The 25,408-nt window shown below is 34.2% G+C and overlaps 1 protein-coding gene across 2 annotated transcripts; it reads right to left on the minus strand.

The window, feature by feature from the left end:
- Positions 1–279: 279 nt before the first annotated feature.
- Positions 280–17,148, minus strand: LOC124366391 (cyclin-H-like). 2 transcript variants are annotated; one of them, XM_046822912.1, is made up of 6 exons: positions 16,964–17,148; positions 12,801–13,000; positions 10,469–10,670; positions 9,591–9,822; positions 1,576–1,690; positions 280–397 (listed from the first exon to the last, which is right to left on the minus strand). In XM_046822912.1, the coding sequence occupies exons 1-6, from the start codon at positions 17,078–17,080 to the stop codon at positions 349–351; spliced, it is 915 nt and encodes a 304-aa protein (XP_046678868.1). In that variant the 5' UTR covers positions 17,081–17,148; the 3' UTR covers positions 280–348. The 2 variants fall into 2 exon arrangements, with proteins under 2 accessions (XP_046678868.1, XP_046678867.1); XM_046822911.1 differs by having other exon boundaries at positions 1,572–1,690.
- Positions 17,149–25,408: the final 8,260 nt, after the last annotated feature.

The raw sequence follows: 25,408 nt of genomic DNA on the forward strand, positions 1-25,408 counted from the left end.
CACGGCCATCTAAATCAAACTAAAACATAGTTGACACATCGAATAAAAAGTATTGATAGTTACTGTAACTTTGTACGCCGGTTCATTACGAGTACTCTGATATAATAATTATAATTATACTGCAATTTATTATATTCGAAAAATATTTTTTCTGAACGTCCTAAAAATAGGACGTTGGGATCATACGCGATTTCATGTGACGTCCTAAAATAAGGACGTTGGGATCGAAAGGGTTAACATAACTTTCTTACATAAATCACACTTCATTGACAAATCAGACCAAATGAATGTTCTCTTTTATTTTCTAAAAAAAAGAATAGCAACAAAACCTTTAATGAACCAAGGCTTCTACTGTCCATAAGACTCCAAAGCATACTCCATCATTCGTTGTTTGAACCTGTAAAAATTCAGTATTATATTTTGAATGGCAAAAGGAAAATATATTTTATCTTTGCTAAATTTCAAATGTACTTTTCTGCACATTTCCATTGAGAAACTGAATTATACCATTCTCATAGTAACAGTCAAGGCAGGGATTTGTTATATTTTTGGGCAGTAAAATTAAGAGCATAATATTTATCTTCTTTATTAAAAATAAAAAACAATATATTTTTAATTTGTGTAGCACAAAATTTGTTCAAAACGTTTTTATGAACTTCTCAGTTTAATTTAAAATTGTCAATATATATATATTTTTTTTTACCTATACCAAGTGAAAGACCATGAAATTATAAACAAAATTCAGGTCATATTATATTTTTTCTGCAATAAAATTATGTTGACAATAGATCGTCAAACTTGTATGCACTTGGATACTGGAAACAATAAAACAAACAAAAGCCTTGTTACCATGGAAATATCCAAATATAATAAGTAAACAAAACAAAAAACAGGCATTAATCAATACATTGAAACATATTGAATACAGCTTTATGGTTACTTTGTATTTCAACTGCGTACTATTTTAAATATCGTCTAAATATGGACCATCAAAACAATTGATACTGGCAATTTAAAAGGTTTTAACCACATCTGATATGCCGATGCCATGGCACTCAAAGGGTGAACTATGTCTTAACAGTCAAAAAATGTATTTGCAATGAGAGAATCAATGCAATGGATTTTGAATAGTTACATTGCAACAACACTTTTTTTTAATAATCATAAAAATAAACATTGGAGTTTTGTTTTTTTGTGTTGGAGATTTTGTATATGTAGGTTTGTAAAATTGAGGTTTTATATACTCTCTCAAATTTAAAAATTCCTTTCATAAACCAAAATAGTTTATAACACAGGGCTTTTACATATATTTGAAGGAGATTTCAAAACATTTATTGGTGTCAATAAAATGGGGATTTCACAGTATAATAATTTTTGGCCATATTTATGAAATTTATTTGTATAAAAATTCCAGTTACCGTAAAGGAAGAAAATCTTATATAATGTCATTAGTCCAAATTTAACTGTATAAATTAAAATATTGTAAGGTACAATACCATGAAGTACATAATATATATATATATATATATATATATATATATATATATATATATATATCTCAATACATTTACCCACACTTTGCTAGTTGGGTTATTCATGGGGTTGCGGCAAATGGCCAATTTCTTCTCCAACTCTGTGATTTCTTCTATTGTAGGAGGACCTTTATACCTCATCACGGTGGAGCGGATGTCTACAAAACATTTTGGAAGTTTTAGTTTACTTTTACGGCAAGGATTTTGTTTAGGTTGTTGTGGCTATCTGCAAGGATGTACCTCCAAGAAGTTCAGGACAGAAATCAAAAAGATGCCAAACTTAAAATGACAGGTCCTGTTTGTTCACAAAGTGGAGCAACTCAATGATTTTTTTTATCCGAGATTTTTAGGTCCGTAATCATACTCAAAGGCTCAAACTTGAGATCATCAATTTTGATGTGTGCACTTAATCAGACTACTGGAAGAGAGCTTAGAACACCTTTGACTGAGTGATATCGAGTGAGTCTCCTTTCAATGAAGCTTGATGGGGAAAATAATCACTCAGGTTGATATAAACCAGACCAATGCTCAATACGCTCTGGGCAAGAGCTGGATAAGGGTCAACTTAATGTTACACATGTTTATGGAGCCGAGTCAGACTTTTCTAGGGCTAGATTATCTTCTCATGTTCTTGAATTGAATGGAATCTTCATATACACAGTTGAACATCAAGTTTTTTGTGTATACAGATCAGTTAGTAAATAAATTAACAATTAACCCATTGACCACTGAAGACAAGTATACTTGCAAGCAGAGCATTTGTCATCATCGCTACAGTTGAGTATTCTCGCAATGCGCTATCAGTGCTCTAACAGTCAAATGAGATATCTTGCCGTGCCAATCAGCTGTCTGATGTGTACTCTGATTGGCAGAGAGTCGGCACAGATCTTGTCTGGTAGAAGGGAGAGGGAGGTTGGTGGGAAAGAACGAGATGTGGATTCCGCTACATGTGTGTGAGTTGCGTGGTCGCATTATGTATTGTTCCATGTTTTTTAGAATGCCATTTCTAGGATTGTATTCTATAATTTTATTGTCACATAGGAAAACAACTGTGGAATAAACCGTCTTATTTATAGCCTGTCAAAATAGGCCAATAGACTTTCAAAGATCTTGTTGGGTGAAATCTAAATACATAATTCAAGAATTTTATTGTCATTGATCTTTTACAAGAAAAAGGCATTGTGAGTAAATTAAAAAGTACAATTATACTACTAAGTAGTTTGACAATTACATAAAACAGTTTACAAGAATGCATCACTTAATATTGTCTTATAGATATTCATTTATAGAGTAATAAGGTGATTAATTAACCAATTTAGTACATTTTGTTTAAAATTATTGAAAGGTGTATGTGGGCAGTATCAAGAAGTTTGTAAAAATATTAGGAGATATTTATTTTGAAAAAATCCCTGTTCTATGGTGTTGTGAAATGACCTGGTAAAAAATGAGTATATATTAGTTTTTTTATATAGTAAGATATGAAATATGTATAGATTAATTACCGTAAGAATCCTGGTCTGTATAAAAAGTGGTCTACAGTGCTCTTGCAGCTCAGCACGACAAATTGTTCTAATAACTTTTTTTTAATCAATAAAATTAGTGAAACTGTGTAACAGGTCAAATTACGACATTTGAATATTCGCGGGAATTGGCAGACTGTGACGTCAATGAATCGGCAGACTGTGACGTCAGTGAATCACATGTTGTCAGAATTGAGATTTATTTAATAAACGAAGAAATTTATTGAACTTTATTCGGGAAAAGATTTGATTAATTAAAATGAAGTAAACATAACCAAAATTCGTGTTTTAGAGAAAAACATTAAATAGAATTACGCAGAAAAAGCCAATTGTGGTATGAATGAACTTGTATATTGATGACGTCATAAAGCACATGTTGCTAAAAATTTTAAATAAAAAAGCTTTGAAAAAATAATAAAAAGAAAATAGAAATACTTAAAATTGATTAATTATAGTAAACGTAATAAATTTCGACAATTATAAAAAAAAGAATCAAATTATATTTATTCGTGAAGACACTGATTGAACGAGAGAAGGGATGAGTATTGTTTTGAGTCGGTATCCGTCGTTTTATACGGAGATTCGTTCTTCTACCACCAGACTCGAAGCAAGGAGGTTGTGTTAGTTCTCCTGGGATAGTAATGATCTGTTGTATAGTATATTGAAATTTAATCAAGGATGGGATATTGTTTAGACTTTAAAAGTTATCAAAGCACTGCAAGGTGAGTGAAGTTATAATATGTGTTGAGGAGTGTGACATTTAATTAAATTAATCTCGTGGTCACTTGCTTTGACTTTCTTTAAATATCCACTTTTATAAAAAGTGTGGAGTGATGTTAAATTTTGTAATCATTACTTAACATATTTTCGGAACCCTGACATACACACAGACTTGTCTCTGGTGATAACACCAGAGACGTTCAAATCTAATAATTTTTGAGTAATACCCGAGGGAATACAGCTAGCATTGGACAAGATGGCGGCCGATACCATGGTGAGGAACATGGTACAAACAACGTGCCACTAGTGACAAGGGGCGTACAACTACATGGTGAGTCAATAACTCTAAAGAACTGACTTTCAGCAAATTATCGCAACCAAAGTGAAGGTGACACACAGCAAATTGGCGTTATAATCTGGGACTCTCATCAAATTGACATCACTTCAAATTTACATTCATCAATTGGCGCTGCAACCGGGGGACATATATCAAAAAGGCGCAGCAACGAGGACATCACTTCAAATCTGAAATACATCAAATGGCGCCCAACGTGGGGCTCGAACTTCCACAACTAATTTAAGTAGGTTAGTGGTAGCATATTTTAGACTAAGTGAAAATCACTGTTTTTATATAATTGTAAATTGTATTTTCAGGTGTGTGTAGAAAAATATGATGAGAAATCAAAGCATGGTAGGCATGAGAATAAGCCAACCAGCAAACACAGAAATATTCTTATTGGAATTTGATCCAATAAAAAATAATGTACATCCTATGGAATTTTTTGGAAGCTTGTAAAAAATATATAGAGAAAAAATGGGAGAAGGATGGGACTTCCAGGTATTGATAATTTTAAAATATATGAAAAATGAAGGAGGAAAGTGGGGGCGACAGCATATAAATAATTGGAAAAACTTTGAACAGTTTTTATAGGAGTTTTAAAGGGAAATATTGGTCCATAGGGAGAACAGAAAAAAATTTGAAAAAGAACTAATGGGTAACTGTACATATAGGGTTGGATTTGATAATCTCTAGTAAAACCTATGTATTGGAATTTTATAATAAAAGCCAGTATTTAGAAACTAGAATTGACATGGGAACATTCCTAGCATATATAAGCAAACATGTTCCTAGAACCATAAGTAGTGCAATTGCTGCAGCCCAAAATGTTGAAAGATCAGAAGATCTAGAAAACCTGTTGAACCAACTTAATATACTGAATAGTGACACACATATAGAAGTTATGACAGATCATTTGATATGAGAAATGAGACAACACTCAATAAAAATGTAAATCAATATGTACAAGAATTTAGGACATAGAGATGCACCATATAGAGGGACACAAGTTAGAGGAAATATTAGAGGAAATAATTTGACTTAGAGTAGGCTCATACTACAATAGGAACACATATAATAGGGAGAGAGTAGAGTTTGAGAATGATAGGAGAAGACAAAGTAATAATAGGGGTAGAGATACAAATGATTATGGAAAGGAGAAAGAAAGGTATGAAAACAACGAAACGAGGCATCAGAGAGATCAATATGAATATACAAGGGGAAGAGGAAGTATGAGAGGTAATAGATGACTAGAGGAAAACAGGATGGAAAAACAAATGGGTAGGACAGGCTAGAATGAAGGAAACGATTGAGAAAAAGGAACCTAATTTTGAGGGATACCAAATGATAGGAGATTCTCAACTTAGGAGATTGGGGAGAAAATAATGAATTTAAGAGGTGAATATAGAGAGAAAGGAGGAAAGAGAATTAACTTATGCATAGGAGGTCAGACAATTGAACAGTTGACCAGAGAGCTAAAACATGCAAATAATTTAGAAAAACAGCTAATAGTAATGATAGGTACAAATGATTTATTAAGGGATAAAGAAGTAAAAAATATTTGTAATGATTATGACAAACTAGTAGAGGTTTTACTGGAGAAAGCTGATAAAATAATCTTGGTAACCATTCCACCCATACCAAAGTTAGGTGAGAATGACAGATATCATTTAAAAATAAACTTGAAAGAATAAATGAACATATAAAAAGTAAAGAAAATAATGAAAAAAGTTACAGTTTTAGAAGTGGCAGAGAAGTATTATAACTATGATAGTACAGACTGTAATGTGAAATTATATGAAAAGGAAATATTCTATAAAGGAAAATGGTGTGAAGATTTAATACATCTGAATAAAGAGGGTCTAACAATTCTAGCAAATGAGCTTAGAAATCTGATAAGATCAGACAAGAAAAAATCCGGACTAAGACTAGGCGTGAATACAGCTTTTATACCAGAAAATGACATCTTTGATGAATTGACCAATGAAGATAATTATAATAAAATTCCCATAAAACCAGTAGCAGAAGCACTACCTGAGATACTTGGAAAAATAAATAAAGAGGAGTATCACATGATAATAGATTTCAGGAAAGCCAGGCGACAATAATGTCAGAAAAGTATTATAATGAGATAAAAGAAAGAAGTGTACTTGAAATTTTAGAGCTGCCGGTAACAAATTTCAAGTATAATAGGAGTAACAGGTATTAGAAGTAAAAAGATTGATAAACAGGTCATGATAGAGGTGGAAATAGAGAATAAATTATTTCAAATAAATTTTTTAGTAGTCAAAGCTGTGAACTTGGGAATAATACTAGGATGTGACTTCTTTAGAGAACACAATGCAAAAATTGACTTTGAACATGGTAAGATAAAGTTGGAGGTAGATAAAGAAGTATTAAATGTTGAATTTACTGAATCAAACAGTGAATCAGAGGATATAGTCAATGGTATAAAGTTAATTAGGTGCAATTACATAAAAACATTAGTAAGTGAAGATGAGCTGAAAAACTCTTGGAGCAACATAGAAATTTTTATGTAAAACACATGTAGTAGAAAAAAGGAATAAAAGACATGATGAGAAATTAAATCAATTAAGTATAGAATAGGTGACAAAGTATTAGTAAAAAACCATATTTTATCAAATGCATCAGATAAAACGATAAAAAATATAAAATTCATTTGAACCAAAAAACTGACATTAATAGTCAGATTAGTATAGGGTTGTTTAAATATTTAGAATAAGATGTGACAAGGATAATGTAATATAGTAGATAGTATGTAATATGTTTCAGTAGGAGATGACAATATAAGGATATTACAATATTGTTTATCAGTAAGAATATATTTAGGATTTTTCAAGGTATTTGTGTATTATTATAACTTGTGAGTGTATAATAGAGTTAACTTGTATTGAACATTTAGTTATGTGAAATGGACACGTTAAACATTATATTCAAAACATATAGAGGTTACAAGTATTTAATTTAAAAGTATTTAAAACTTTAGTACTGTTCTATATATATTTATATATATATATATATATATATATATATATATATATATATATTCATTGATATTTGTATTAATTGTATTGATTTATATGTACATTGTAATTTGTGTAATCATTTAATATTAATTATAATTTGTGTAGCTGATTTATATATTCATTGATATTTGTATTAATTGTAATTTGTGTAATTGATTTATATGTACACTGTTAATTTGTGTAAACATTTAATACATTATAATTTGTGTAATATGATTGTAAGCTTTGCTTTGATATTTTACTTTCTTTTAAATGAATACTTTTTAAACAAAATTATCAAAAAAATTTAAATAATAGCTTAATTGGACAAAAATTTAAAAGATTTAATTGGAGGAGAAAGAAATATAAATTGATAACAAATATGTGATCAATTTATATTTGGGGGTTGTGTAACAGGTCAAATTACGACATTTGAATATTCGCGGGGAATTGGCAGGACTGTGACGTCAATGAATCGGCAGACTGTGACGTCAGTGAATCACATGTTGTCAGAATTGAGATTTATTTAATAACGAAGAAATTTATTGAACTTTATTCGGGAAAAGATTTGATTAATTAAAATTGAAGTAAACATAACCAAAATTCGTGTTTTAGAAAAACATTAAATAGAATTACGCAGAAGAAAAGCCAATTGTGGTATGAATGACTTGTATATTGATGACGTCATAAAGCACATGTTGCTAAAAATTTAAATAAAAAGCTTTGAAAAAAATAATAAAAAGAAAATAGAATATACTTAAATTGATTAACTATAGTAAACGTAATAAATTTCGACAATTATAAAAAAAGAATCAAATTATATTTATTCGTGAAGATGCTGATTTGAACGAGAGAAGGGATGAGTATTGTTTTGAGTCGGTATCCGTCGTTTTATACGGAGATTCGTTCTTCTACCACCAGACTCGAAGCAAGGAGGTGGTGTGTTAGTTCTCCTGGGATAGTAATGATCTGTTGTATAGTATATTGAAATTTAATCAAGGATGGGATATTGTTTAGACTTTAAAAATTATCAAAGCACTGCAAGGTGAGGTGAAGTTATAATATGTGTTGAGAGTGTGACATTTAATATAAATTAATCTCGTGGTCACTTGCTTTGACTTTCTTTAAAATATCCCTTTTATAAAAAGTGTGGAGTGATGTTAAATTTTGTAATCATTACTTAACATATTTCGGAACCCTGACATACACACAGACTTGTCTCTGGTGATAACACCAGAGACGTTCAAATCTAATAATTTTTGAGTAATACCGAGGGAATACAGCTAGCATTGGACAAGATGGCGGCCGATACCATGATGAGGAACATGGTAAAACAACGTTGCCACTAGTGACAAGGGGCGTACAAACTACATGGTGAGTCAATAACTCTAAAGAACTGACTTTCAGCAAATTATCGCAACCAAAGTGAAGGTGACACACAGCAAATTGGCGTTATAATCTGGGACTCTCATCAAATTGACATCACTTCAAATTTACATTCATCAATTGGCGCTGCAACCGGGGGGACATATATCAAAAAGGCGCAGCCAACGAGGACATCACTTCAAATCTGAAATACATCAACTGTTGTAGAATGTACCCACAATATTAGACTGTATGCTACATGAGACTGAAATAGACCATAGTAGGCAGTTCTGATAAAATCAATTGAGATCAAATCTCTCAATTTCCACAAGAAAACGTTCCCTCGATATATTTTTTTACGTACATTATTGACGTAATCCTACCAACTTAATTTTGAATCAATATAAAAACCAAGCAGCTTTACACTAGAAAATAATTAACAAAAGCAACAAATCAGTTATAATATATAAGGTTACCAAAGGTGAATGAAATGATTGCCGCAATGTCAGAGCAAGTTCGGCTAAGAAAAACTCAGCACAACTGGATTGGCCCAATCTACAGCTGTTAAAGAGTTAATAATAAACTTAAGACTGTTAAATTTACTTAAAATAACATAATTACACCACATAATAACATAATTGAAGTTTACAAACAAAAGTTGTTCACTCCAATCGTCAATAGCAATGAAACGATGTGGTAGATCGGAGCTGAAATTTGTTTCAATCCTGCAAGCCCCATCTCTAGGACTTTCTAAGGACTTATTGAACGACCCTCGTAACAGGTACATCATAGGTATATCTTATCTATATCGCACATTAAGCACTACAGTAGATGAGTAATGGTCAGTGGAAGATAACCATTGAAAAGTTGACCCGGAGATGGAACTCAATTGAACCATCATCAAAAATCATCATCATTGATTGGTTCGTCATTGGAATTGATTGTTGACTTAATTGAATTCAATTCAACTAACTGTTGAGCCCTGAAGTTGGGAAGCAAAAACAGAGAACAGTTTTATTAATAAATTGCTTATCAATTTTCAATGATTTTAATGTACTGGGAGAATTAAGATCACTACAGAATGACTTACCACGCACAGTGGCAATTATGCCATTTTGTATGCTTTCCGGAGGACAGCCGAGCAGAGTGTATATCACAAAGTTGTCAATGTTTTCTCTGCATCGGCTGACAGCATGCATGACTGCGGCCAGAGCAATGAGTGCCGGAGAGTACAGAAGGCAGATGTCTGTGAACCACATGGATCCCAAGAACCGATTGATGTGGTCGTACAATCGCTCGGGTTTTTGCAGGTTGCTACGAGTCTAGAAACATGAATATTTCAGTTCCTCGGCATAATTGGATCATAACTATCATGTAAGTTTTCAGGTTAAACCACGTAAAAACATTGATAACATAATTATTGTTTTGAAAATTTGAACCTCGCTATGGACAGTCATCTTTATCCGAGAAGTGTTAAATCTAAAATCAGGCGATCCAGTGATGTGCTTTTACTTATCAAATAATAGAAGAAAGCACTATCTTATAATTGGCCAAAGCTCAACCAACCAGCAATCAATATGAATTCTTTATTACAGGCTGCCAACTTTATGACAATCTAATGCTTTATTCTTTTCGTTAAAGTTATTTCCTTCTTGATTATTTATAAGATTAACCTTATTATTATTGGGAATAATATATAACTTTAGTAAGATGTCCATTTCAAAAATTAAGTGGCTGGGTGCTTTTAGCAAGGAGATTGCTCTGATAATCATGCCTGACGTTTGATAAATAAAGCACAATAACTCTTCATATACCTCAAAACTTTGAGTGATCCTCATACTAAGCACTCAAGTATGATAGCTTCCTATGGAGGGCAATACTTAAACAAAACTTAACTGCTCTAAATAAAACATGCCTCATCCACCTATATGTGTTTGAGGTAGGGTAGTTTGTAGAATTCGTACATACCCTGAGGTCAATCATCAAGCCCTCAATGGATCGGTGGGGAAGAAAAATATTGAGCTTGAAGCCCATACGATACAGTAATTCCATCTCCTGATCCAGAATAATGTTCTTCACCAATTTCTGGTTGCCTTCGATGCTTCTCACAAACACGTCGATCGGAACAACATACTCACATATCTTGCAAGCCAAATATATGCAGGTCATTCTGAAACAATTTTGTTTTACACTTGGAACACTGGACATAAAACAAGCTGAAATGCATTTTATGACAAATTTTTACGCAATGATAGATATTTAAAACTCAGATTTAAACTGTGTTAACATTGACATTTTCAATTTAAAAATTCAACTTAAATGCATACAATCTTAGTTCTTAGCTTCATCAGGCTGGTGTCATAACATCAAAGTGTTCCAGTACATGCTGTATTGATACATTGCTCTTACAATAAATTCTTAACCCCTTAACGATTTTTTAGGTACCTAAAATTATGTTGTTTTCAAAGGTAATATATACTATTATACTTTTTTATTCAAAAATTTTATGCTTAGTGTATTTTAAAAATTTGTTATATCGTCCACTAGGTCATATACACTGTCCGTGTATGAATCATCACACAAACTAAGCCAGTTGTCTATTTATGTGTTTAATATTTTCATGGTACAATAAAAACTAAAAATAAAACCATAAAATACTCCAGGACGGGTGACATGCAACAACAATACACAGTAGCTGTCTGCACTGTGCGACTACAGGAAACTCACCAAGGTGCAAACACTCATGACATATGGACCAAGGAAGTGCTGACATCTAGCAGAAAACATCAGAACTACTTACATGATGCGTGGTGGTCAAAGAAATCCTTCTTGCACAATATTGCGGCAGTCAACAGAATAATACAAGAACAATATAGCAATTCATAATATTACGTTAGTTGCACACTTTTATGCAATCGCTAGTATAAAAAACATTACTTGATATTGGTCGAAAACCGTGAAGGGGTTAAAATATTTCCTCATCACTATATTAAATTTTTTTTCTCTGTATTAAATTTAAATAGTAAAATGTGTTTGTATGCAGATGACTGTAACCTAGTTATATCTCATAAATCTCTAAACTAAATAGAAAATATAGCAAACCAAAATATGACATCAATATATAATTTATTTTTGTGAAAAAAATTTGTCACTTGATGCAGATAAAACTAAATATATTTCATTTTGTACACACAAAAAATAAACTCAGTCCACAGCCAAAAATTGAGGTTCAAAACACACAAATAGAAAGAGTAAATCAAATTAAATTTTTAGGTTTGACATTGGATGAATGCTTAACTTGGGATGGTCACATACAGGTAATTCAAAGGAAAATATCTTCTGGTCTTTACGCATTGAAATCAATTTCAAAATATTGTAATCTGGAAACTTTAAGAATGGTTTATTACTCACATATTCACTTGCATATTTCTTTTGGTGTTGCTTTGTACAGAGCAACCAGTAATGCTAATTTGCAAAGTACTTTGCTGTTACAAAAAAAGGCTATGAGGGTTATGTTAAATTTACAGAGACAGGAGTCAGTGAAACAAATATTTTCGGATTTAGGTATTTTAACTATTTATGGACTTTACATTATGGACAGATATTAGAAGTAAGGAAAGCTACAGGTTACCTAGATTAGGCACCTTCCATAACTATTCAACTAGACACCGTAATCAATTGGCACCTCCACAGATTAATTTGCAGTTCACAAGGAAAAAACCAATAGTTGCAGGCATTAGATTTTACAATAATGTACCTAAAGATATCTTAGCAATTGACAATTTTTAAAACTTTAAAAATAAGCTAAAGCAGTATTTGATCAGTAGAACACTTTATTCATTTGATGAGTTTTTTGTTTTTAGTTAGTAGCCTTAAGGACTGAAATGTAAAATACACAAAATAATCTTGTATATAATGATAACCGTTATAATGACCGATTTGTCATGGGCCTAGAATATAAATTTTGTAGATTGAGTAGGCATTATGCACCTTGTATTATCTTATGATACCATAGTTATTGTAATGTATGGTATATTGTAAACTGGCACCATTTTATGCTTGTTACATGTTGTGTACAAATTACGAATAAAGTGAATATGTATTGTATTGTATTGTACTATAGACAGCCATCTTCAATCAACCGAAACCCCCAATACACACCCATCTATGGATGACCTGTATTTAACTCACCATGTATGGGTGAGTTAAAGTGGAACTCAAATTCCATTTCCACTTAAGAGACCTAAAAGGGATTAATAAATTTATAAAAAGTTATGCTAAAATAAAATTAAACACTTACACCATTTCCTTTGGATGATAATCCATGACAGAGCTTACTAAGAAGAATCGTTTGTAAAAATGGAATGCTGTCCCTTTTACGTCCTTTGGTAAGGGTTCCTTCCTTGGTTTGAAGTGCAGTAAGAAATCTTTAAGGCAGTTTTCGTAATATTTGACAATCGTTAACTCTTCTTCTGCAGTTAGAAAGCAGTCTTTCACAGACTAAAAAATACAATAACGTATTAAGTATTCAGTATTATTTGTATATGGTTTGAATTTATGCAGAGTGTCTTAAAAGTCTCCTCCCCCCCCCCCCCTATTAACTTTCTTATGAATATAGAGAAGTGATTTACTTTGGGGAATGTTTATATGACCAATGAGGAGTATTTTTATGTATGAAAATTATTTAAAACTGGGTAATTTGGGGAGTAAGTAAAAATTTGTTAAGTAGGAACACCTAGAAATGACACATCATTTTAAAGGTATTATAAAAAGAGGAAGAGTGGCAAAAACTAGACGTCTCCAATGTTACTCTATCAAATTTGATGGCTAATTAAAGTTTGAATTATTTGATAAAAGCTCATTACTTGTGAATAATTTTTAATGAGATAAAAGAGTAAAAATCTAGAAATCTCATTTCATCAGGTAAGATGCTCGAAATGGTTACCATGATAGAAATAAAGCCTAGATTCAAAATCGCATCTCACATTTTGTAAGATTCAGGTGTGATGGGGTTGCAGGCATCTTCAATCGTTATCTTTAATTCGAGTTGGGCCATTCTTGATTGATGACAACTTAACTGGTGTTGACTACATAGACATGTTACGAAACAGCATTATTCCATCAAAAAATTAGTTAGTACAAAGTATTTACAAGCGTGTATTTGAACAGAACGGTGATCCACCACATTATAATGTGTTTGTCCGGACATTCTTAGATCAAATGTTTCCGGACAGATGGATAGTTCAACATGGTGGTATGGTAGAGTGGCCTAAACCCTCACATGACCTTTCACCTTTCAATTTTTTCATTTGGGAATTAAGGAAAAGGATCAAGGTCACTTGCTAGGGGTTCCTATTTTAACTTTTGACTTACTCCCCAAATTTTCCAATTTAGGGGAGTCAAAAATGTTCATACATAAAAAAACTCCTCAATTGGTCATATAAACATGCCCCAAAGTAAATCACTCGATCTCTATTTATAAGAAAATAATAGGAGGTGGGAGGGGGACTCAAAGACACCCGGTGCATCTCACTGCATTTTATAAACCATGAAATATTTTGTACAAATACATTTTGTTGAATTATTTAGTTCTGTTCTTATGACAAGAAGCTGAAAAATGTCCTATAGTTCTAAAAGGACCTTTGTGCTGCTTCTGGAGTGACAGGATTGCGTAAGGTAGGGAGTGCCCTCTGTCAAGAACCATGAGGAACAATTTTGGGGGTTACACGCCCTTATGTCTAGGCTAGCAACAGCCCTTAACACTTAGGATTCCTAACAACTCCAACAGTCATTTTGTCACAGTAAACTATCCCTATCAATCTACCCTTGAACGCCAATATCTACATTTGTGGTTAGAGATTTAAGTGATACATCAGTTTTAAAAGTAAAGTAAAGAATGTCTTATTTTACCAGGCGAAGTTAGGGCTAAGAAGCCCTCTCAAACACTTAACCTGGGGACCAACGGCTTAAAGGTGACTTCCGAACCACCACCAATGGCCGGGCAGGCGGGCCGCTTGCAAGGACAGGATCGCTCAGCGGTCACCCATCCAAGCAGCGGCCACGCTCGACGTTGCTTGATCTGGTTATCTTGCGATAACCGTCGTACCCGCTACACTGCGCCATTGGCATCCTGGTTTTAGTACCCAGTGTAAGTTCAACTGGAAGGTATAAACCCGCCAGAAGTAAACCCTCCTGGTTTATTTTTACAAGTACAACAAGGAACAGCATTGAAGTGTGCTTCCAAAACTAAAAAAATAAATACATTAAACAGTGAGTGATAGCATTATCTGTGCCGAACAATACAGTAAAGCTTTATTGATATTATATTTAATGCCAGATCCCAACGTGCTGAAGGGCGTGGCTTATTAAGTGTGGATACATCACGATCTTTGCCTGAACGCCTCAGTGCAAATGGATTCCAAATTGATTTTTGTCGATGTGGACACCGATGTGGATGTTGGTTGAGCCACACCGTGGTGTAGAAGTACAGTTCTGGAAGAAATGAGAAGTACAGTGTAGAATTGAACCCTAGAAAGGAATGGAAACTTAACATATACAGATGGGTCGAAGACTGATGAGGGAACTGATGCAGTCTGAGTGTATGAACTACGCACCAAACACTCGGTTTCATTTTGGCGATCAACTATTTTTCAAACAGAGGTATGAGCTATGAAAAAAATTTATGAAATGGCATAACGCCATTTTGTCTGACAGTCAATCATCAATCCAAACTTTGAGTTCTTTCACCACAATCTTGAATATGATAGGATTGCAAGCAACAGGAAAAGAAAATATATCCCTTGATGATATGGAAGGAAAATTTAATAAACTTTGTCTCCTGCGCTTGTTGGAGCACATAGGAACTGAAGAGCAAAAAGTTGCCCAATTAAAAATAACAATGGCTCCATGGTCCTGGTAGGAACAAAACTAGGGTGTGAGCTGAGCACCACATTTTAGGTCAAAGAAAGAGAAGATAAACAAAAGGATGCAACCTAAGGACAGCAACCAGGCCTTCAAACAGGCAAAAGGACTAAACTTACTTGTTAAGCTCTAAAACCTCAGATGATCTAAGACGCTTTGATCAAACTCAGTAGGAAAAGGCTAAGGGTATTGAGAATCTGAGAAAATCTATTTTGAGCAAAGATGGTGCCTGTATATTCTGTCAAAACAGGAGAAACCATATTTGCTAGTAGAATGTAATGCCTTAGCAGGGATAAAGGTCAAAATCTCAAGCTAGGATGAGATAAGAGTAGAATAAAGAGTCACCCAGTTTGACCTTATTCAAATGATAAGGCAAAGTTGGTGAACTGTTAAAACTGGGTTTTTTGATTCTGGTAAGGCAGGAGTTGGTAAGCATAATAGATCTATTATGATCTGTTATGTAAGCATAATGATCATGTTAAGTTCCTTTCCCCTGACTCAAAAGAATAGAATACCAATAGGATTAGATTTCTAACAAACATTCATCACTTACTTCCAATACAATCAATCAAAATACAGGCACAAAATAATAAATTTCAACAATACCAAAAAAGATCACTTTTCGTACCATGTTCTGTAATAGTTGGCTATCGTTTAACAATTTCAGTTTTTCTAAACATTGCAGACAAAAGAACCCCAATTAATACAAAATCTTTTCAGTGATAATAGTCTATGTGACAGAACAAGTGAAATGAACTGTTAAAAGCAATATCCGTTAAACCTGAATATCACATTTAGGGAGGTGACAATACCTAACAAGTTTCCTTTTCCTTACTAACAGCTGCATTTTAATTGACTTGTAACTCTCCTGCTAAATGCATAGTGATGGAATATTCAACGTAACTAATTCTGAGAGCAATAAAAATGTTTTAAATAATTTATTTAGTATTATAAGTCATGAGAATAAAAGTTTGAAAATAAATGTTAACAAACAGTTTATTCACTAATATAAAGATTTAAAATAAATGTATTAAAAATTAAAATACAATTGTCCAACATAAAAACGCTTTTAATTTGAATTAATATTTTGTTCTCTGTATCTAAAACAAAATATTTTACTACAAGATTTTCATGACACTTATGCCAATAGGCTTATAGGGTTTTTTTTATTTATTTGAGAAAATAGCTTATTTATTGTATTACATCATAGTGTTTTTTATATGTGCTGCATTGGATTCATCTGAGTTTCATTGTATAACATAACTATACTATAGTATTGTTATTCATTGTAGGTATATTGTGCAAACTGAATAAGAGATTATGATTCTGTTTAAATAAAAGATAACTATAGAAGTAGTCTACACATTTAAGTAATACAAAAATACACTAATTAGTTAACTATCTTCATGGTAACTTCAAATATTATAATGATCTGTATGCATTTAGGTGAACATGCATCGTGTGTTTATATTCCATGCAAAATTTAAATAAATTAAGATTAGATCAAAACACAAGTCCATAATAGGTTAAGTATTTACATACCTTTCCACATGATGCAAGACTGTTTATATAATTTTTGTTAGCATTTTCACGATACTGTGTTATTTGCTCTGGATTAGAAAAGGTCCAGTATTTTTTCTGAGAGCTATTAGAAAACATGTTTTATAGTTTTCAACAAAATTTATGAAACAAAGTTCAAACGAACTCCAAATCGCGCTTGTTCCATTCCATTCTAACTCTGGACGTCACTTTTTTGTTTTGGTTGTTACAATCGCCAGAATAGCCAACCCTGAAATAATTATAGTCCCGCATTACTAAGAATATAGACTTCCTGCATATACGTTACAGTTAACCTGTATTTTTTATTTCATATTCTCTTCTACATTGAAAACTTGATGTGTATACAAATCTGTTTCAAACTCTTTCGGATTGCAACATTTTCATAGTGTTTCAAAATGTTTCTTTTTAACTAAAATTGGGCTTTACCAATGCTGATGTCGAAAAGCAGTATGGGAGATAATAATGTTTTATCAATCAGGTTGAATGGTTAATGCTTTAAAATAGAGTACCAAACCCAGTTAATACATATTAAGAGGATGCAAAACTATTTATATAGAATATAAACATATACAATTAATGTTACTTTATATACCGTACTCGTATTTAACACACTCATTACGGCCCTATACTGAGTGGAACAGACTATTCTTACTGTTTTGTGCGTCTGCCGCAGTTAGTATGTTAAGTGCAAAAATCTCTAGGATTTTTTTATATATTTAATGAGTTTCACCATTCCACGGGATAAAATCAATTACAGAAAGCGGGAGGAAATAAGTCCATTGAAGGATGAGCAGTCGGTGACGTGGTCTTCAACTAGGTACCAATAATCATCAAGCGGTGTTATCAATTTAACAAAGGTGTTTGTTTTTGTTTTTTTTTTAGCTTTAGAGTATCAGATTATAGCAAATCAAAAGCAAGGAGTATAAAAAAGTTAGGTCATTAAATAAAATTCTTATAATTGTCAATTCCATGCGATTGGCTGTTATTCAAAAGGACTTCTTTGGTGGCACTTCAGATAGTGGTATTTTTAAGTACAACTAACTATAATATGTATGTCAAAAATAATAAAACAAATTTTACTGAACCTTAAGTGACAAGTACTATCAATCACTACTTTGCAGCACAAAGACCCTTGCAGTTCCAAAAATATATTTATGAATGTAAATGGTGTGAACTGCAGCTGGTTTTTATCGGCTTTCATTACAACTTAAGCAAGAAACCTTACTGATACGCTTGCATTCTGTAAGTCCTGTTCTGATTCACGTTAACAATCTACCAAACCTTATGTCTCGGTGTAACACGCAAACTAAATTGCCTTTATTCTCTCAAAATTAAAGTACTTATTTTATTTGAAGTATTATTTAAACATCTTCAGGTTAATAAACTAATCTATTTCGATGATTGCATACGAATAAGACAGACGATAATTTTCCGCCAAGGGTGAAATAATTGGTTTTTGCAATAAATAATAAAATTTACAGTTGTATACCACAGGTATTTGAATAACAAATTACATTACAAGCAAACAAAGACATTCCATTCTCTTAAAGTTAGCCTTCGTTGTTTCGGTGACTAGGCCATAGTTTAATTCTTCTTCTTCGTCTATGGCGTTAGTTAGGTATTCCACCAAAAGGAGCGCTAGTCAAGGTTCCTGGTTTTTGATTGCCTGATAATGCTACTGTCCGTGCCTGACGTGACGATATCTGGATTACTGCCAATTAATTAAGGAGCTGCAGTTGCTACTTCGAGATTAAATTGTGTGGCGCGGCAGATCATTAGATGTCAGACGTTTCGATGATTGACCTATTAACCTTTAGCACCGGTTTCCAATAACTTCATTCAAGTATTAGTTGAAAATATCTAATTGAATTTAGGAAAGTCACCCCTGATGGTCTTATCTATTTCGTCTGTCTTGAGCTTATTAATCATAGGATAGGAGTAATTCCTAGTAGTTTTGTCTATTGCGTCTACCTTGTACTTAATAACCATAGGATTGCAGTAATCCCCAGTAGTTTTGTCTATTGCGTCTACTTTGTACTTAATAACCATAGGATTGCAGTAATCCCCAGTAGTTTTGTCTATTGCGTCTACTTTGTACTTAATAACCATAGGATTGCAGTAATCCCAGTAGTTTTTGCCTATTGGGTCTACCTTGTACTTGTACTTAATAACCATAGGATTGCAGTAATCCCCAGTAGTTTTGTCTATTGCGTCTACCTTGTACTTAATAATCATAGGATTGGAGCAATCAAGACTGTTCTTTTAGCCATTTCAGTGATTGTTAGTTAATTTGAATGGACCAGATTGAGTTAGGTTACATATGTTAAATAGGTAATAAAGGTTCTGGTCAGGTAGATAGGGTACTACAAAGGGATTGCAGTAATCCCAGTAGTTTTGCCTATTGGGTCTACCTTGTACTTAATAACCATAGGATTGCAGTAATCCCCAGTAGTTTTGTCTATTGCGTCTACCTTGTACTTAATAATCATAGGATTGGAGTAATCAAGACTGTTCTTTTTGCCATTTCAGTGATTGTTAGTTAATTTGAATGGTCCAGATATGACGGTCATTTTGGCTAAGATCAAAGTGACCGTAGGTCCGGCTACCGAAGCTCCGGTGCGTTGACTAAAAAGCCGTTGCCCACGCGTCCAAGAGCTACGGCGGCCCACCGGGACCACCACCAGGAGAGGCTCACCAACTCCGCCGAGAAGCGATCCACTCCGGGAAGCCGATACTTCCCGTATCCCCACCACCCCATCGTCCAGTGGCAATGCTTTCGCCAGCTTTATTCCTCGAGCGCCGTTTCGGTTCCTACAGCGGGGTGACCGGTTCCAGCTTCGACTCCAAGGACGCTTGCCGCAATTCCCGTTCAGATCCAGCGTCGCCCGGCTGCTTCTCCCCGGAAGCTGCCTGAGTCTCCAGAATCATGCCGTAGTTCGCTCCCGCTCATGCGATGGCCCAACCTCCACCAATGGAGACCGTACCCTCGTTGACGATACCATATTGGACCTACGAGGTAGAATTTATGAAGTCGGAATACATGTTGCGGATGTTCCATTCTCCAGGCGGCGAGACTCTGGATAATCATTGTTACTATTTCGTATCGGACCGTCGATGCATGGGAGCTGACGGATCAGCAACCAACTGTCAAGAAGAAAAAGACATCCAAGAAGAACAGTGGAGCTGGCGGTGGGGTGGATAAAAAATAGTTTTATTTCTTGTTCCCACCTGTGTGTGGGTTTAAACCCCTGGGAGGGGTTTAACGTATATAAGTCATAATCTCCGTTTTCTAGCCATTGCAATGACTACTGTCCCATGTTCTTCCAAAAACTTTGTAATTTTCCCGGATATTTCCTCAATAAAAGTGTAATGACGATATCGAATCCAGAGTCTCATATCACGATAGGGCTGTGCGGTACATACGATGATGACATAATAGCTAAAACTGATTACTCTAATATGAAAGATAAAAACAAATTTGCAATTTCCGTATTAAAAAAAATTTAATGAGTAGATTTTATTTTTACCTAATGATCAAGGAAGGAGTGTGGTTACCTTGTTTCATGTAACCTGGCTTCACTAAGGTTGCATGCAAAATTTCAAGCCTATAGAATATCCATTATAATCTTGTGATGTCCTACAGTCAGATAAACAGACATAATACTGAAAAGAAATGTTTACACCCTCCTCTGGTGAACAAAAAAGAAATTGTGTCAGTCTACTGAGTGATGGACTTCAATGATGTCCAGAAAAAACTCTGTGGTTGGACTTGAACAATCACTGAACTCATTCTTGTCAATGTTGAAATAAAATTACACGCCAAATTAAAAATCTGCAGTGAAGCTTTATCTTGCCACATTCACATTTTTGTTTATTGAGTTAGGTTTTTTCCTTCCTGAGGGAAAAGGACAATTTGTCCCCGCGCTTAGTCCTAAAAGGACCTTTGCGCCTCCCTTATTTTAATTTTGTGCCCTCAAAGTCCGAGGCTTTTGCAAAAACCAATCAGATTTAAGGGCTCCTGTTCTCTAATGTCCTTGGGGCTGAGGAGATATGCTCCTAGGTATCCTTTCCGAGTTTCTACGATGGCAGGACAATCTAACCAAATGTGCTCCGCTGACTCCCCCTCCTCTCCACAGAGTCTACATTCGTTACTCTGGCTAAGGCCTACCTTCATAAGGTGCTTCCTTAGAGGGCCATGTCCTGTCAACATTCCTAATATCAGTCATATCCTCCTTATTCGGGTCTAGGAGACCAGATTGAGTTAGGTTACATATGTTAAATAATAAAGGTTCTGGTCAGGTAGATAGGGTACTACAAAGGGAAGAGTGCGTCAAAATCAGATCTGGACACTGACTTTCAACATTTACTTTGTATTAATTTTCTTTTTACTGTAATATAATCTAATTTGTTAATATACCACATGTTAAAATTTCATATGACTGCAGTCAGCTTGTTTACAAATTTATTTATTCTGTAATGTTTTCGTATTTGATCAGCTGTGATGCAACACGAGGTAGTCTGAGATGAGGTCAATTTTTGATACCGTGCTTAATGCAGAAGTAAGCCAAATATTATGTATATTGTCTTACTATTGTAAGTGAGTGTTTTATATCTTTAGAACTCGAAATTAAGTGCATTAATCATGGGGTTTTTTTGTCTATAGGGAAAATAATCTCCACACATAGACCTAAAAGGACCTTTGCACCTCCCTTACTTAATGTTTATGCCCTTAGAATCTGAGACTTACAGAAGCCAATCAAATTTGAGGGCTCCTTTTCTCTGATATCCTTCGAGCTGAGAAGATAAACCCAAGGAATTTTTTCCTAATTTTACATATGGCAGAACAGTTTAGCCATATATGTTCCGCTGATTCTTCTGCTTCTCCGCAGAGTCTGCATTCATCAGTCTGGCTAAGACCCAAGAACCTAACGAGGAAAACATTTTGGGGTCCAGACAACTGATATTTTCCTGTAGTGGACAGAGAGTAAAGCCCAGTTTTATTCCTTAAAAAGTTCTTGACCCGTTTCTTTGTTGAGAACGGTCTTTAAGCAGTACCGGTACATGTTAGTAATACTGAATTATTTAAATAATTTAATTACTTAATTAATTTTTTTAAAGTGTGTGAAATTGTTTGGCATTAAACAAATGAGTGGCAGTTTATAAATTACAACAATGTGGTCACTTCTATCAACAAGATAAAGTTCAAGGAGCAATAAAATAACAGTTCAATATAAAAACTTTTATTATTAGGAACAACTGAACAAACTTATGTACTACATAACAAAATAAAGTATTTGCCGTGGGACGGATACACAATATCTTATTAATAGTAATCACAATTTAAGGAACAATAGTTAAATTATATAATTCGTGTGTCAAGATCAAATTAGACACCTTTCAAAAAAGATGACAACAAAATTTAACCACTCAATACTAAATATCAATCTATAACTCAGTCTTCTCATAAGTTACAGCTGTTATAGAGTTCAGTAATATTTACATTTTTAATAAATAACAAGGCAATGAGATTGCGATTTCTAACTCAACACTACTTTGTGAAAAAATTATTTGTCCATACAGACAAAAACAACATAACGTTAAAACGCTTTGTTGGATAAATTTAACTAAATTTGTGACTACTAACAAACTATTTTTACTTTATAAATAAATACACTTTGTGTTTACAAAGTTATCAGTCTTTTAAGACCAGTCTTATAATATTATATTTGTACTTGTATTATATATCTTATTAAACTAAAAAAACTCTAATCCCTTAAACCCCTAGTAATTTTCTCACCATTAAATGTGCCCACAGATGATGTTTTTGGTGGCCTGTGTTTGCATTTCATTTAACTGTTCATAAAACAAATACTTGTGTTACGTTGAAGATGTTTTGGTGCAGTGTGCAAAGTACTAAACACAAAAAAACAAAATTTTGTTACTTCTGTCTTAAGTTTAATTTTTATTCTATCTGTTTGTGGTGGTTGGTATCTCTTTATGGTTTTCTAAATATTAACACGTTGACTGCCATGAGGACCACCGGTGGGCTCTCACTATGTTCTATACGTGACGCCATGAGAGGCCACCGGTGGCTCTCACTGGTTTTACATCTGAGGCCAATGGCATTTAGGCCAGGAACGTCATAACTGAACTATCATTGGTTATACATCCCATGTGATCAAATACGGTCTCCTGAGTATTATAATCAACAAATTCGGTCCTAGGCCAATTGTATTAAAAGTTGTAGCTGAGGACCCACCTGTGGCTCTCATGGCCTGGGCAAATCTTTTTCTGCTTCCATCTGAGTGGTTTTTTTTTAACTTAACCAGCTGTTTTAGTTTGGTTATGTAATTTCCCGCCAATTCTCGTCACCCTGTTGTTTTGTTTTTAATTGTGTGGACCACCGGTGGCTCTCATGGCACAGCCAAGTCTCTATAATCTAGTTTCCAGCTAATTCGTGTTCTATTCGTTTTGTCTAGATCATAATCTTGAGTTTTAGTGCTGTTTACAATGAGTGCGGGTCGATTGAGACATGATGACGAGGATTTAGGGTATTTTGTGAACAGAATATTAGAGGAACCTGCGAGTACAGGTACATAGCCAGTGGGTGTTGAAGAGGAGGATAATAGTGAATTTGACGACAATGGTAGTGAATCAAATGAATTGTTTGGAGGTCATGATTCAGAATATGGACCCTGAAATATCTTCCTTCAGAGGATAGTAGTGAAGACAGTGATAACGATATGAATACCTTGGACCAAAGGCAGCTCGTCCACAACCAACTTATTCAGCAGCAGCCCAACCCACACCCACAGCCTGACAATGGAATCCAACAGTGTAAACCAAAACATTGAACCAAATTACTTAACCTGGGGAAATACTAACCAAAACAACTTATCATCATTCGAGTTCAATGCATTACCTCTTATCTCACAAGAAATAAGGGACAAAATTGAGGGTGCTTCCCCATTTTGAAGTCTACAACCAAGTCTTTGTTGACAACTCTTTTTTTACAGAAATTGCACTGCAAACAAACCTATATGCACAGCAGACAATTGAATCTGGTGTACCTTCTGATAAGTCTCGGCTCAAATCCTGGCTTCCAACAGACGAAAAGGAAATTAAGCAATTTTTTGGTCTCATAATATGGATGGGGTTAGTTCAAATGCCAAGTTTAAATTTGTATTGGAGCACAAAAAACATATACAAAAATGAAATGTGCAAAGTAATGCCTAGAAACAGATTTGAACTGTTACTTAGAATGCTTCATTTCAGTGATATACAAATGCAGACGAAACAAACAAACTATACAAAATACAAAATATACTTGAATCCCTGAATGAAAAATTTAAATCTGCTCTGACTCCTCAGCAGCAACTCTGTATTGACGAGAGTTTTGATTCCCTTTCGTGGCAGGGTGGGATTTAGACAATACATCCCTAACAAGGCCAGCCGCTATGGCATTAAGATCTTTAAGCTATGCACTGAAAAGGTTACACCTGGAATTTTAAGGTGTACACAGGTAAATCCGAAGGAAGGAGAGTTGGTCTTGCTCAGGCCATTGTGATGCAGTTGATTTCCCCGTTACTTGATGCTGGTCGAACACTGTATGTTGACAATTGGTACAGCAGTATAGCTCTAGCCCATACCTTGAAAGAGCGTTCCACTCATTTAGTTGGAACACTTCGTAAAAACAGAAGAGGAATCCCAGCATGCATTGCAAATGCAAAGCTAAACAAGGGTGATGTTGTGGGGAACAAAGCAATAGCAATGTCGTCGTGATAAAATGGGAAAGATAAGAGAGAAGTAATGATGATAACGACACAGCATACTGATGAATGTATTGAGATTCCTCAAAGGCGAGGAATCAAAATAAAACCAAGATGTGTGGGTTGACTACAACAAGGCCAAATCTTTCATAGATTTGTCTGATCTGTGAGGGTGATGTTGTGGGGAAACAAAGCAATAGCAATGTCGTCGTGATAAAAATGGAAAGATAAGAGAGAAGTAATGATGATAACGACACAGCATACTGATGAATGTATTGAGATTCCTCAAAGGCGAGGAATCAAAATAAAACCAAGATGTGTGGTTGACTACAACAAGGCCAAATCTTTCATAGATTTGTCTGATCAAATGGCTTCATATTCTAGACCTCTGCGACGCTGCGTAAAATGGTAATAAGAAAGTACTGTTTGAACTACTTCTAAACACAGCAGTGGTGAACTCACTTCTTCTGTACACAACATTGTGAATGAAAAGAAAATGCAAATCACCCAGTTCAGACAGGAAATCGCAGATTCTCTTATTGAAACCAAAGAGGGAGAGGAAGATGAACCTCAAGCTGCAAGAACTCCCAAACATAAGCTTATCAAAATCCAGGGTCCTAAACGCTCAGTACGTCGGAGATGCGGCAACTGCTACAAA

The sequence above is a fragment of the Homalodisca vitripennis genome, chromosome 7 (genome assembly GCF_021130785.1).
Source record: "Homalodisca vitripennis isolate AUS2020 chromosome 7, UT_GWSS_2.1, whole genome shotgun sequence".
Taxonomy (NCBI): domain Eukaryota; kingdom Metazoa; phylum Arthropoda; class Insecta; order Hemiptera; family Cicadellidae; genus Homalodisca; species Homalodisca vitripennis.